This window comes from Phyllostomus hastatus, unplaced genomic scaffold, assembly GCF_019186645.2.
Source record: "Phyllostomus hastatus isolate PE091 unplaced genomic scaffold, TTU_PhHast_1.1 phas_scaffold_12, whole genome shotgun sequence".
Lineage (NCBI taxonomy): Eukaryota > Metazoa > Chordata > Mammalia > Chiroptera > Phyllostomidae > Phyllostomus > Phyllostomus hastatus.
The window spans coordinates 15,830,758-15,844,205 of NW_025334007.1; the positions used below are offsets into that span (position 1 = coordinate 15,830,758).

Here is a 13,448-nt window from a genome sequence, read left to right on the forward strand (position 1 = left end):
AGTGCTTTCCATCCTTCATCTAACTGCTCGTGTTTGCAGACATAGCCCTATTAAGATGACACGTCAAATAAAGCATTTGTTCTCTTGTCCTTTGAAAGGAATGATGGATCAGATACGGGATGGGCTGTCTCTGAGTGTGTGTCCTGTGTGGAACTTCCTACAATTATGTATGTCCTTAATTGTCTTTCAGTGACTGTCCGGTGATAAATCTACCTTCTTCAGAACAGATGCCGGTTTGTAATTTTAAATGCCAAATGCAAGGGATAGCTGAGCTTTGAGGATGGACAACTGTTTTTTTTTTTTTTTCCATTTTAAAGTGGAGCACCTTTCCTTTGGGTTGTGTGCTATGAGAATGTGCTAAAGTTAACTCATGTGTCTCTTAAGAGCCACGGTGATGCTATGCGTGTTTATTTTGAGATTAATGCCATCCAGGGCGCCTTTCAAAGGCAGCACCATGGACCAGGGAGAAGCCTATGTCAACATAAGTTGAGCAGGCTCACCAGGACCTCTGAATTTTCTTTGGCTCCCTGCCACAAGAAATTTCAGGTAACGATTAATAGCAGATTAGCCCTTCAACTCTGCTGGCTCAACTCTGCCATGTGATTTCCATTAGCCTACATATCCAAGTAATAATTGTCCTAGCAATCCACTTTTGTATAACTGTCTAAAAGTATATAAACCTATAATTCATGAACACATTCTAAAATAATATCTCCTAGTTGCTACTGCTGATTGAATCATAGGGTATGAATGATCTAATTTGAGATCAGGAAATTTCTGCATAGGGAGTTCGGTACTCAGTACTTGTCATTGTGTGAACTATATATTGAATGTTAGGCTGCCTCTTAACTACAGGTAGTCCAATCTTCTCTGTCCCACTCCAAAATCAGGTTCCTCTCCTCAGGAGCTGGATATTCAGTTTGGGAGAGGAAGGGTCAAAGACCCTAAAATAGTTTGAGATAGGTACCTTAAATTTATTGTTGACACTATTACACGTGTGCCCATTTTCCCCTTTGCCCACCTCCAGCAGCCCTGAACCCCCTCTTCCCTCAGGCCATCACCACGCTGCTGTCTGTGTATATATGTTCTGTGGCTAATCCCTTCAACCTTCTTTCATTCAGTCCCCCCCCCACCTCCCCTCTGACAGCTGTCAATCTGTTCCATGTGTCCATGCCTCTGTTTCTATTTTGTTCATCAATTTATTTTGTTCATTCGATTTGACATATAAGTGAGGTCATATGGTATTTGCCTTTCACTGACTGGCTTATTTTACTTAGCATAATAATGTCCAGGCACCTTAAATTTAAAACCTCTCCTTGCTGACTCCCAAGATCCAAGGGACATGAGGGTCCCGCTTTTATTTCCTCATTCAGAAGGAATTTTGTGGTTTGGGAAGGAGGAAGTCATTTTGAGTAACACACTTATGATAGAGCTAGAAGGAGCCCCAGACTTCATCTAATCTGGTTCAAACTCATTTTATAGATAAAGAAACCGGAGACTCAGAATGATAAGCTGATGTGGTTAGAGGGGCTGATCTAGAAGCCTGGAGGGTACAGTAAATGATGTAAGTGTGGAGCTCCTGAGGCCCTGAGCTACCTTCTCGATATTCTGTTCGTCGCACCATTGCTTTCAAAGCAAACTTTGATGAATGTTAATGTAGTGGGAAGATACCTTCAAAAGGAGGAAAGCCTACTGGTTGCTATTGCTAGTTCTACCAGGTGAACAGTCAAGAACAAGTGGCCATGCCAGCTGCCATGTATTTCTTTGCATAGAACATAAATGTATCTCCTTTCCCTTACTCTGTTGTGTTTGCACCAATATTATGTCCTTGAGTGTATGTGTATTTCTGGACCAGATCAAAACCTCAACAGAGCTTTGTAGCACTTTAAGAGAGTCTGTCATGTACAGAACACACTTCCTACACTTTAATACTTCTGCCCTCCACTATGCGCTTTTGAAAACCACTGTCCAAAAATACCCCCTCCACACCACTTAGCTCCGCTTTGCTGAATCCACCAGTGTATGTTCACGGCAGCACCTCCCACCCTCCCAGCCCTGCTTGCCTCTAGGAAGAATGGAATCATTGTGGTTTCCATGGCATTGCCCAGCACTTCTCTGAGGCCTCACTGCTTAATTCTGATGTGGGCGCTTCTGTTACAGTCATTAATTACTGCATTAAATCAAGTCACAAAACTAATGAGGATTTGGACATAGAGTTGGAAAATGAGAGTGTAATTTTGCCTGGATTATAGGATATAAAGATAAACATGGTCCAAATAAGCACAGAGGAAAAAAATCAGCTTTTTTATAGCTGCTTTCTAACAGAAAATATGGGCTTACGTGTCTCATCAAAACCGAGAGTAAGACAATCAAAGTTTCACCATTGGTAACATTTAAACAGGGTTTAGTCCACTGTACATTTTATTTTTGGCTCTGACATCTAAATAGGGAATGTTCTTTTTTCCTGTGCCATGGAAATCGTTCTATAACTAAAGTTAGAATCTTTTGAAGTTCCTGCATCAGACCTTAGGAGGAGTCAGGAAGGGGAGGCCATGTGAGAAAGGCTGTCCTTTCATGTGTGTAGGTACCGTTGGTCATTAGGATTGTTGGGAGAGCAGCGTTGCTTATCTGTCTAGAAATCTACACTCCATGTCCTCTCAGTGGTGCCTGTCATATCTGTCATTTGAGGGAGAAGGCATGTCAATACCCAAGAGTTCTTTATACAACTCAAGTACAACTAGGAAGGTGGAACGCCAAATCATCAATACCTGGAATCGTGAATGGAATCAAAAGGGATTAACAAACAGATCATCTCCAGTGCCATAATAGAATAAGTTTCAGTTCAAATAAGGTTTCGCAATGAAGAGTGACAGATACCTTGGTGATGTGAGGTGCTGTTGTGGGGGGACAATCCTATAATTATTTATGGTTTAGAGGGCTATCTGCAGTTGGAGTGTAGCAAAGGCCCCCAGGTACCTTGTCAGTCAAATAAGAAGACACTGAAGGCGTATAGTATTTCCTTAACAACATTGATATGGTCACACCCATACTGGAGCCATACAGTAAACCTTGAAGAAGTTGTTAACAGTTGGAAGACCTTTGCTCCCTTAAGAAAAATAAGGGCCTTTTCCTTTAAAAAAAACAAAAAAGGCTTTAAATAACCTAATATGCAAAATAGGCACACAGTTTTAGGGGGATTTAAGGACCCCCTGTGGTTTTCATCTAGCCCTCAGATTAAACAGCCCTCAAGGAATGGAGCAGTTCCATCCTTAGTGTCTGAAGTTTATTGGGATCTGTCTTGGTCAGTTAACTCATTGTCTCAGAAGCTGGAACAGACAGCACAATCATTAAATTAAAAGAAAATACCAAGGAGCCCTGCTTGTCCCACCTTGGTGATTTACTATGACCCCACCCCACCAAATTTGCAGGCCCACCCAAGCTGTTTCCAGTGCCTTCTTTATATGAATGGCCTGTCTTGGCTCGTGCTTCAGGCTTTCCTAAAATCTCTCAAACGAGCAGCATCTGGCCACAGTGTGCCCCATACCTCTCACTAAGTTGCCTCAGGCTCAGCACTAGTGGCAGCCAGCCATAGTTTCATAGTTTCAGTTTGGCCTCTCCTCGGCACCTCCAAGCCCAGCACAAGTAGCAGTCAGCTGCAGATTGCTTTGCACGTCAATGTGGGTGGCCTTGCACAGAACACAAGTGGTGGTTGACCTTGGCCTGCACCTCCTGGGAAGCCCCAAGGCCAGCACACCTCATCGACAGCTTCAGACCACATCGAAACACCACCCAACCACCTCCACAGTGACACACTCAAAGGGTGACTCAGTGGGCACCAGAGCCCTGCTGAAGTAAGTCCAGCTATGTGGGGTAGGCCCCCACACAGCTGATCCTCCACTGTGGCTGGTAGTCACAGCCAATTCTTGCAACTGATCAGCCTGGGGATAAATTCCTCCCACTGATGTGCCAACAGCAATCAAGGATCAACTACAACAGGAGAGTGCACACAGGCCACACTGGGGGAGGGGCGCACAACTGGAGCACTCAAACTTGGGTGATCAGGGAAACTGTGCCACTGGACCCCACAGGACACCTACTACATAGAGCCGTTTCTACCAAGCCCAGGAGACATAGCAGCTCTACTTAATACACAGAAACAAGCACAGGGAGGCAGCCAAAATGAGGAGACAAAGAAAGATGTCTCAATTGAAAGAACAGAATAAAACTCTAGCAAAAGAACTAAACAAAACAGAGACAAGCAAGCTGCGATGAAGAATTCAAAACACTGATTATAAGGATACTCAAAGAATTTAGGGGAAGAGTAGTTGTTGAACTTAGAGAGAACTTCAACATCATAAAAAAGGACATGGAAAACATGAAAAAGAACCAGTCAGATATGAAGGATAAGCTAACTGAATAAAGAATAATTTATAGGGAATCTATAGTAGAGTAGATGAAGCTGTAAATCAGATCACCAATTTGGAATATAAGGAAGGAAAAAACACCCAATCAGAACAGCAAAAAGAAAAAAGAATCCAAAAAACATGAAGATAGTGTAAGGAGCTTCTGGACAACTCCAAGCATACCAACGTTTGCTTCATGGGGGTGCTGGAAGGAGAAGAAAGAGCAAGAAATTGAAAACCTATTTGGAAAAAAATAATGACAGAAAATTACCTTAACCTGGTGAAGGAAATAGACATACAAGTCCAGGAAATGCAGATGGTCCCAAACAAGATGAATGCAGAGAGGCTCACACCACATCATAATTAAAATGCAAAAGGTTAAAGATGAAGAGAATCTTAAAAGCAACAAGAGAAAAGCACTTAGTTACTTACAAGGGAGCTCCCATAAGACTCTCAACTGATTTCCCCACAGAAAATTTGCAAGCCAGAAGAGAGTGGCAAAAAACTTTCAAAGTGCCAAAAGCAAGACCTACAACCAAGATTACTCTACCTAGCAAAGCTGTCATTTATAATAGAAGGACAGGTAAAGAGCTTCCCCGAAAAGAAAAAGCTAAAGGAGTTCATGACCACCAAACTGTTATTACATGAAATATTAAAGGGTCTTCTTTAAGAAGAAGAAGAAAAAATATTAAAAATGTGAACAATAAAATCGCAATGAATACATATTTCTCAACAACTGGATCTAAAAACAAAAGAAAAGAAAAGAAAAAGGAAACAGAACAGAAACAGACTTATAGGTCCCGAGAACATTTTGACAGTTGCAAATGGGAGGGTGATAGGAGGGAATGAGTGAAAATGTGAGGCGGTTAGGAACCACAGATTGGTAGTTACAGAATAGTATGGGGATGTAAAGTACAGCATAGGGAATACAGTCAATAATATTATAATAACTATGTGTAGTGTTACATGAGTACTAGATTTATTGGGAGGGTCACTTAGTAAGTTGGGTAATGTCTAACCACTGTTGTGTATACCTGAAACTAATATGATATTGTATATCAACTGTAACTGAAAAATGAAAAATGATATAAAAATACCAAGGGACCCTAGACTATACTGTAATGCCACTTTTGACTGTCTATTCACCTACCAAATATTTTATTTTACTAATGCTCTAAACAAAATCATCTCTTTTCCAAAACTGAGAAAATAGAGGTTCAGAGAGATGATCAATTTTCCTAGCTCACACAGCTAGTTGTGAGGGCAGAGACTCAAGCCCAAATGTATTTGACTCTAAAACCTGTCTACTATAGTATGAGAAGTAACCAAGATCACATTCAACATCATAAGGCTCAGAGTAGGGACCTCAAACATAGTACAAACTGACAGTTGTGAGACGAAGAACGTTTTGGTGCTGAAGCGGAACACACAATCAAATTAAATCAGCAACGCAGTGTTGGTGAGCAAAAGGATGGCCACCAACTCTGTGGGACAAAAATGTTTGAAAGCAAAACAATGACATAATCCGTCCATTCTTCCAAAAATGGTAGCCATTTGTTTGAATGTTGGAAAAAGCAACTAATTTAAGTTGTAACAAGTGTGATTTAAGATAAGGAAGAATTTCTGCACAGTGTTAGGGCAACATTATTACTATAGGGTCCGAAGAAAGAAAATAAAATCTCCTTTTCTGAAAGTCTATAAAAATACAATATCTTTAACAGGTTACTTGAATGTAGGGAGTTGGCTTAATGAGTCTCATCAGCCCTTTTATCTCTCGGTTAGTGAAAGTTTTCAGAAAGTAAATATGCTATATAAGCTACATATGCTATATAAAACTATCAAACAGATTTCCCTATTTGAAAATCAATTGTTGGGACTTCCGGCCAACATGAAGGCACATGTAGACATAATGTGCCTCCTCACACAACCAAGATAGGGACAACAACAATTTAGAAACAGTAACAACCAGAACTGACAGAACACTGAACTGTATGGAAGTCAGACAACCAAGAAGTTAAACACATTCATTCAGACTGGTAGGAGGGGTGGAGTTGGGCAGCTGGGCGCGGATTGAGGTGCAAAGAGCAGAGAGCATGGGGACCAGGTGCATAAGGCATCCGGGGCTAACAAGACCAGTGGGCCCTGAGCACTCAAGTGACAGCTGGCAGACCCTGGCCAATGGGTGGCAACCGGCAGACCCAGCGAGGCGGTGATTGTGAAGCAAGGCACTGGGCACAACCCAGGGTCCCAGCGCTGGGAAATAGAGCCTTGGGGCACTGATTGAAAACACCTGTGGAGGTTGAAGTGCCGGGAAAAACTCCCAGCCTCACAGGATAGGTCGTTGGAAAGTCCCACGGGGTGCACAAGCCCACCCACACGGGAATTGGCACCAGAGGGTCCCAGCTTGCTCGCGGGAGCAGCGGAAGGGACTGAGGTCCAAAGGACAGTGGAGCAAGCACCATTGTTCCCTTTCGGACCCCGCCCCCACATACAACGTCACAACCCAGCGACTGGGGTGCCCCGCCCTGGTGAACACCTAAGGCTCCGCCCCTCATACGTAATAGGCACGACCAGAACAAGAAAAAAAATAGATGGCTCAAACACAATTGAAAGCCTCACCGTCAGTACTTTTAAGCAACTGAGAGATAGCCAACCTATCAGACGCACAGTTCAAAGCACTGGTGATCAGGATGCTCACAGAATTGGTTGATTTTGGTCGCAAAGTAGATAAAAAAATGAAGGCTACAATAAGTGAAATGAAGAAAAATGCACAGGGAACTAATAGTGATGGAATGAAAACTGGGTCTCACATCAATGAAGTGGACCGGAAGTAAGAAAAAAACATACAATCAGAAAAGAATGAAGAAATGAGAATTCAAAAAAATGAGGAGAGACTTAGGAACTTCCAGGATATCTTTAAACATTCCAACATCCAAATTATAGGGGACCAGAAGGAAAAGAGGAAGAGCAACAAGTGGAAAACTTATTCGAACAAATAATAAAGGAGAACTTCCCCAATCTGGCAAAGGAAATAGACTTCCAGGAAGTCCAGGAAGCTCAGAGAGCCACAAAGAAGCTGGACCCAAGAAGGAACACACCAAGGCACATCATAATTACATTAGCCAAGGTAAAAATGAAGGAGAGAATCCTAGAAGCAGCAAGAGATAAGGGGACAGTAACCTAACAAAGGAGTTCCCATCAGAATGTCAGCTGATTTCTCAAAAGAGACCTTACAGGCAAGAAAGGACTGGAAAGAAGTATTCCAAGTCATGAAAGACAAGGACCTACATCCCAGATTGCTCTATCCAGCAAAGCTTTCATTTAGAATGGAAGGGCAGATAAAGTGCTTCCCAGATAAGGTCAAGTTCAAGGAGTTCATCATTACCAAACCCTTATTTTATGAAATGTTAAAGGGACTTATCTAAGAAAAAGAAGATGAAAAACATGCATAGTAAAATGACAGCAAACTCACAATTTCTAACAACCATACCTAAAACAAAAACAAAAACAAACTAAACAAACAAGTAGAACAGGAACAGAACCACAGAAATGGAGATCACATGGAGGGTTAGCAACACGGGAAGGGGAGGAGGAGAGAGGGAGAAAAGGTACAGAGAATAAGTAGCATAGACGGTAGGTAGAAAATAGACAGGGGGAGGGCAAGAATAGTATGGGAAATGTAGAAGCTAAAGAACTTATGACACATGGACATGAACTAAAGTGGGGGAATGTGGGTGGGAGAGGGTGTGCAGGGTGGAGGGGAATGAAGGAGGGGTAATGGGACATTAATAGCATAATCAATAAAATATATTAAAAATAAAGTAAAGTAAAAAAGAAAATCAATTTTTGCACTTTGAATTCAAACAGTCTTTTCAAACATGTGCAAAATTTGAAGATACTCTATGTTCTCATCCTAAATCTTACCTTCTTTCTCCAATAACCCTTTAAAAACTAAGCCCCAAAAAGTTGATTCCAAAATGACGTGTCTTTGGAACTGTATCTGTTTGTGTCTTTGGATTTGAGCTGAAGACTCGAGTTGAAGCCAATAAAGGACTGATGTGGGGTAGGAGATGACAGCACTGAAGTAGAAATCAGGAACTTTGCTTCTTGTCCTAGCTTTTCTATGGATAGGTTCCCTTTAATTTAGCTCTCTTCATTTCCAAAAAAGAAGTCACTTCCTCATCGGTAAAACAAAGGTATTAGATATTTTGCAAGGTAAAACCTTCACATTAAAAAATCTTATGCATCTATAAAAGTCAGAAGTCTGCCTGAAAATTCTCAGAAGCAATGGGAAGTAAAGGAAACACAAATATTAGCAAAGACACTGGGGACATGTGAGACACGCTGCTTCTTTCCAAAAATACTCCCCTTCTTTTTTTTTTCTTTCATATTGCATACCACACACCATGATGCCCTGGCTTCTTCAATTTATTGTTTTCAATTCAACAAATATTGCTTGAGCAATGATACATACAAGATTCAAGGCTCACCTCATTATTCCACTATGGACTCAGACCTTTTTAACTAACATGAATTTAGAATTTGTCTTTTAGGAGAGCATAAAAAGATGTGTGACCTTGTTTACACTTTGGTCAGGGATGATCAATACTTAATGGGATGGGTCAACAAGGACTGTAAAACAGAGTGTAAGATCAAACATAAGGGAGTGAATGTTAAAGGAGAACCCAGAAGAGGAGTGGATAGAATCTGTAGGACTCTCGTAGGGTTCTGGTCAACTGTCCCCTCTTTTTTTAAACTCCTGCCTATATAAAGTGTGCTCTTGCTTGTTATGAAGTCAATGGACTGTTGTGTTTGGCCATCAAACCCTTGGGCTTTGGTTTCCAAGCAGAGTTAATTCTACCTCTGCTCCTACAAACCTAAGAAAGCACAGAGTTGTTTCTGGATGGAATGCTCTTATCCATTTGCTTTAGGTTTCAGGATTATGCAAGTATAAAATATCACCACAGAATATTTTTAATGTGGACCAGTGTTTAAGAAGTTATTTAAATGTGTAGGATGGAGGCAACTCATGAGTTTATATTTGGTACTTCTGTCGTATCCCTTCCTTGTATCTTTCTTAACTCTCTTCATCATATTGGATTTCTCTTCTTAGGCATATAACGTGCTAGTTCTCACTATTCTTCATGGGCATCAACAGTACAATCAGAAGGAAGTTTTCGTATCAGCTCTGTACTGCTTAGTATGAATTTAGGCCAGTGGATTTCCTATCCCAAGGGTATATGCATTGTAAACCTGAGAGGAGAGGGAAGGTCCTTCCTAATGGAGTGTCAGCAGGGACTGTCCAGGGTGCTGACCTTTCACATACCAGAAACTATAGCCCTCTTGGCCTTAAACTTGTGTTAGACCTGGGCATATGCACCTTGGCATATATTAGCACTAATCACTCCATACCCTCTAGCTATATTGAGTCCAGTGACTCAAGTAAATAGGAATGTGGGTGCCAACACCCAAGTTCTAACAGCACTTGAGTAACAGAGTTCATTTGCAAAGTCACAGTCATTTTTCTCTGCTTTGTTTTCTATTTATTCCTGTTAGTTAATTTATCTGATGTCTGCCTGCTGTGGCAGACTGGAGCTCTTCCAGAACAGGTCCCACATCTTACTCAACTCTGGATCTCTAGGCCCAACACAGTGTCTGGCTTGCTGAAAACCCTTCAGGGCAAATGATCAGGTTCCTGCAGTTCAACTCTGCCAAGGGCTGTGTTTCCCTAAGATGCCATGCCCAGTTCTCCTGCCACAAGGATCTCTCCCTCTAATTTCATGCAATACCAACAGTGAAGGGAAAGCCAGCTCGTCCTGCTACAGGACAAACTCCACTTAATCCAAAGCTATTGTTAAGAGAGTTTCAGAGCCTGTAATATGCTGCAGTTGGAACCTGAGATAGACCTGTCTCTGGATGTGAGTGTGGAGAACATTATATTCTTCATGGTTGTAGTATAGAAAGGCCTTCATGGAACAAGGGAAAATAAACTGGTTTTATTTCACTTCAGCAGTGCAAGATGCCAGGTATATACTACAGCAAATGCCACTCAAAGCCCAGAGGGTTAGCTGGAGCAGCTGATGCCCTGCGCTGCTTTTTATAACTCTCCTTCCCTGTACCACGTTCCACATATGTCCCATTTCATCAGGTCACGTCAACTTGGGTTGTGCCCAGTACCGCATCTTACATCAAACACATCGCTGCGTGCAATATTTTGTTTCCTTAAGAACTTTGATAAAAATAAAGGCAACATTTCTCAAAAATAAAATAAGGGAATTTCCTGGTTCTTTGTGCAAGCAGTGACTTGGCTGCTTTTTGCAGATCGGCAGCCTCTTGTGTTCCATAAAACAGCGGGGCTGCCAGCCTTCAGCGAGCTGTGAAGTTACTAGGTTTTAATGGTGGTGACTCTGTAAACCGGGGAAATTTGCAAAGACACTAGCTGTCCAGTGTTTTGGGGTAATAATATTGGAGAGAAAGGAAGAATTTTATAAAGGAGCTTTAAAATGTCAATATTTATTCAATGTACTAGAGATATCTAATACACAAGACGTTGCCTAGGCCACAGGGGTGTCAAATTCATTTTCACCGGGGGCTCCATCAGCCTTGTGGCTGCCTTCAAAGGGCGGAATGTAATTTTAGGGCTGTATACATGTAACTACCCTTAGCTGTTAAACGAGAGCTTGGCACTGCTGCCAGGTGGAAATAAGGTGGAGGGCAGGATAAAACCAGATGGAGGGCCGGATTCAGCCTGCAGGCTTTGTGCTTGCCACCTGTGCCCTAGGGCCTTTGGAAGGGGTTACGAAAGATGCAAAATCCAAATATTTTGACTTTAAAGAGCCTACTAATTAGAAAGAATGTTAACTTTAAAATACAGACAGCCATTATTTTATGTATTGATTACATCCTCTGTGCCATGTACTGTGAAGCATTTTTATGTACTGTGTTTCGCGGGTTGGCAACCTATGGCCAAAGGGTCACATCTAGTTCACTGCCTGTTTTTATACATAAAGTTTTATTGAAATGTAGCCACACCCAATTGTTGAGTATTGTCCATGGCTGTTTTTGTGCTACAATGGCACATTTGAGTAGTTGTGACAGAGCTGAGGTAGCCTGACTTTTAAAGCTAAAATACTTACTATCTGGCCCTGGCTGATGTGGCTCAATAGACTGAGTGCCAGCCTGTGAACCAAAGGGTTGCTGGTTTGATTCTCAGTCAGGGCACATGCCTGGGTTGTGGGCCAGGTCCCAAGTGGGGGGCACATGAGAGGCAACCACACATTGATGTTTCTTTCTCTCTCCCTCTAAAAATAAATAAATAAAATCTTTAAAAAATAAAATACTTACTATCTGGCCCTTTACAGAAAAGAAGCATTTGCTGTACATCATCCATTCTCACATGAATAGTCAGAGATATATATGGTGTTTCCCATTTTACAGTTAAGGTAACTGAGGGTTGTAAGTTCTGTTACTTAGTAAGTGGTGAGGTTTGGATTTGATTTTAGATTTGTGTTCTTCCAAAAATCCATAATCTTATATACAGAAAGAGCCAAAATATGATGTAGGAAGGAATAAAAGCTTTATAGCTTCACAGAGAAACTGTTACTAGATTTCAGAAAAAGGAGATTATTTTGAGCCTGGAGTGATAAAGATTCTGGAGACTACATTTGAATATAAAAACAAAGATTAATCTTAGGAGTTGTCTATCCCAAACTAAAGCCTAAGAAAAGTTCAGAGATCAAGTTCACATGTTTAGTTAGAAACAGAGCTGGGATTAGAACAAGTTTTGCATGCAAAGTGTGAGTGGAAAGTATGCTGTCAGTTAGCATGCTGAGTAGTTGAATTTCTGTGTGCGTGTGTGGTGGGGTGGGTGGGTGTTAAATGTTATGGAATGGCAGAATTCTTTGAAATGAGACTTTGTACATTATGTTCAGTCATCATTGAACTAAGGGGCCTCTACTTTATTGAATCAATCATAAACACATCTGCACAGGTATTTACATGATACCATCACCCCTCCACCATCCTACTAAATTATATATTTTAAGTACATTTTATTGATTATGCTATTTCGGTTGTCCCATTCTTTCCCTCCCATTTATTCCCTTCCACCCTGCATCTTCCCACCGTCTAGCATCTCTCCCCTTAGTTCATGTCCATGGGTTATACATACAAGTTCTTTGGCTTCTCCATTTCCCATACTATTCTTAACCTCCCCCTGTCTATTTTGTACCTACCATTTATGCTCCTTATTCCCTATACCTTTTTCCCCCATCCCCCCCTTCCTCTCCCCGCTGATAACCCCTCCATGTAGAGAATCATACTTCTGAGGCCATGGGAACCTCTGGCACCCTCACCAGTTTTAAGATTCAAGTGCTAAACGAAAGACCACAAAAGCCAAATACTCAGATAAAATCTTGCCATGCAGAATTAGGCATTTCTAGTCCAGGAGAAAGATGGAGAAGCGAACAGGTGCAGCCAAAGGAAGCTTACCTGATACTGTAAAGCACTTTGCCATTTTTTGAAATCCGAAGCAGTTTGTTGTCGGTGGTGACATCATGGAAGTTGGCACCCTTCTCATTGGCAAAGAACAAATCTGGTTTCCAAATGGAGTCCAGCATCGATGGGTCTAAGTCCAGGGAATCGTCAGGATACTCGCTATATGCCAACCGTGAGTCATTCCACTGTTGTCTCAGAAAAATGTTCACTCGGTAATCCTACAGAAATGTCATGCACAAGAGTTACTTATCACCCATTCTGGCATAGGAGATCTGCTTACATTTCCCCTTCACCATTCCCCGATTCGGTGGTGTCTGAGTAAACCAGTCTGTGCATACCTCGGTCAAAAATGAACCGCTCAGTTCTATTAGGAGTAGGAACAGAGGGGAGGAAAAAAAAGAAGACTCAACTGAACCAGGCAGATTTGGTTGAATTTTTATGTTTAAACTATTCATTCTGGGAGGAAATAATACCAACTGAAGCAGATTTTGCTATAGAAAAGTAATGATGAGTACAGAAGTCAGTCTGTGATGACAGATTGTCAAATAA

General features: G+C 41.5%; 1 protein-coding gene across 5 annotated transcripts in view; it reads right to left on the bottom strand.

Annotated features, from left to right (window-relative positions):
• Positions 1-13,448, bottom strand: part of GLRA2 (glycine receptor alpha 2) — a 174,608-nt gene that overhangs the window by 115,834 nt on the left and 45,326 nt on the right. For all 5 annotated transcript variants that reach the window (XM_045855991.1, XM_045855987.1, XM_045855989.1 and 2 more), the window contains one exon: positions 12,894-13,117. In XM_045855991.1, coding sequence (XP_045711947.1) covers positions 12,894-13,117 — 224 coding nt within the window. The remainder of the gene's footprint in view (positions 1-12,893; positions 13,118-13,448) is intronic.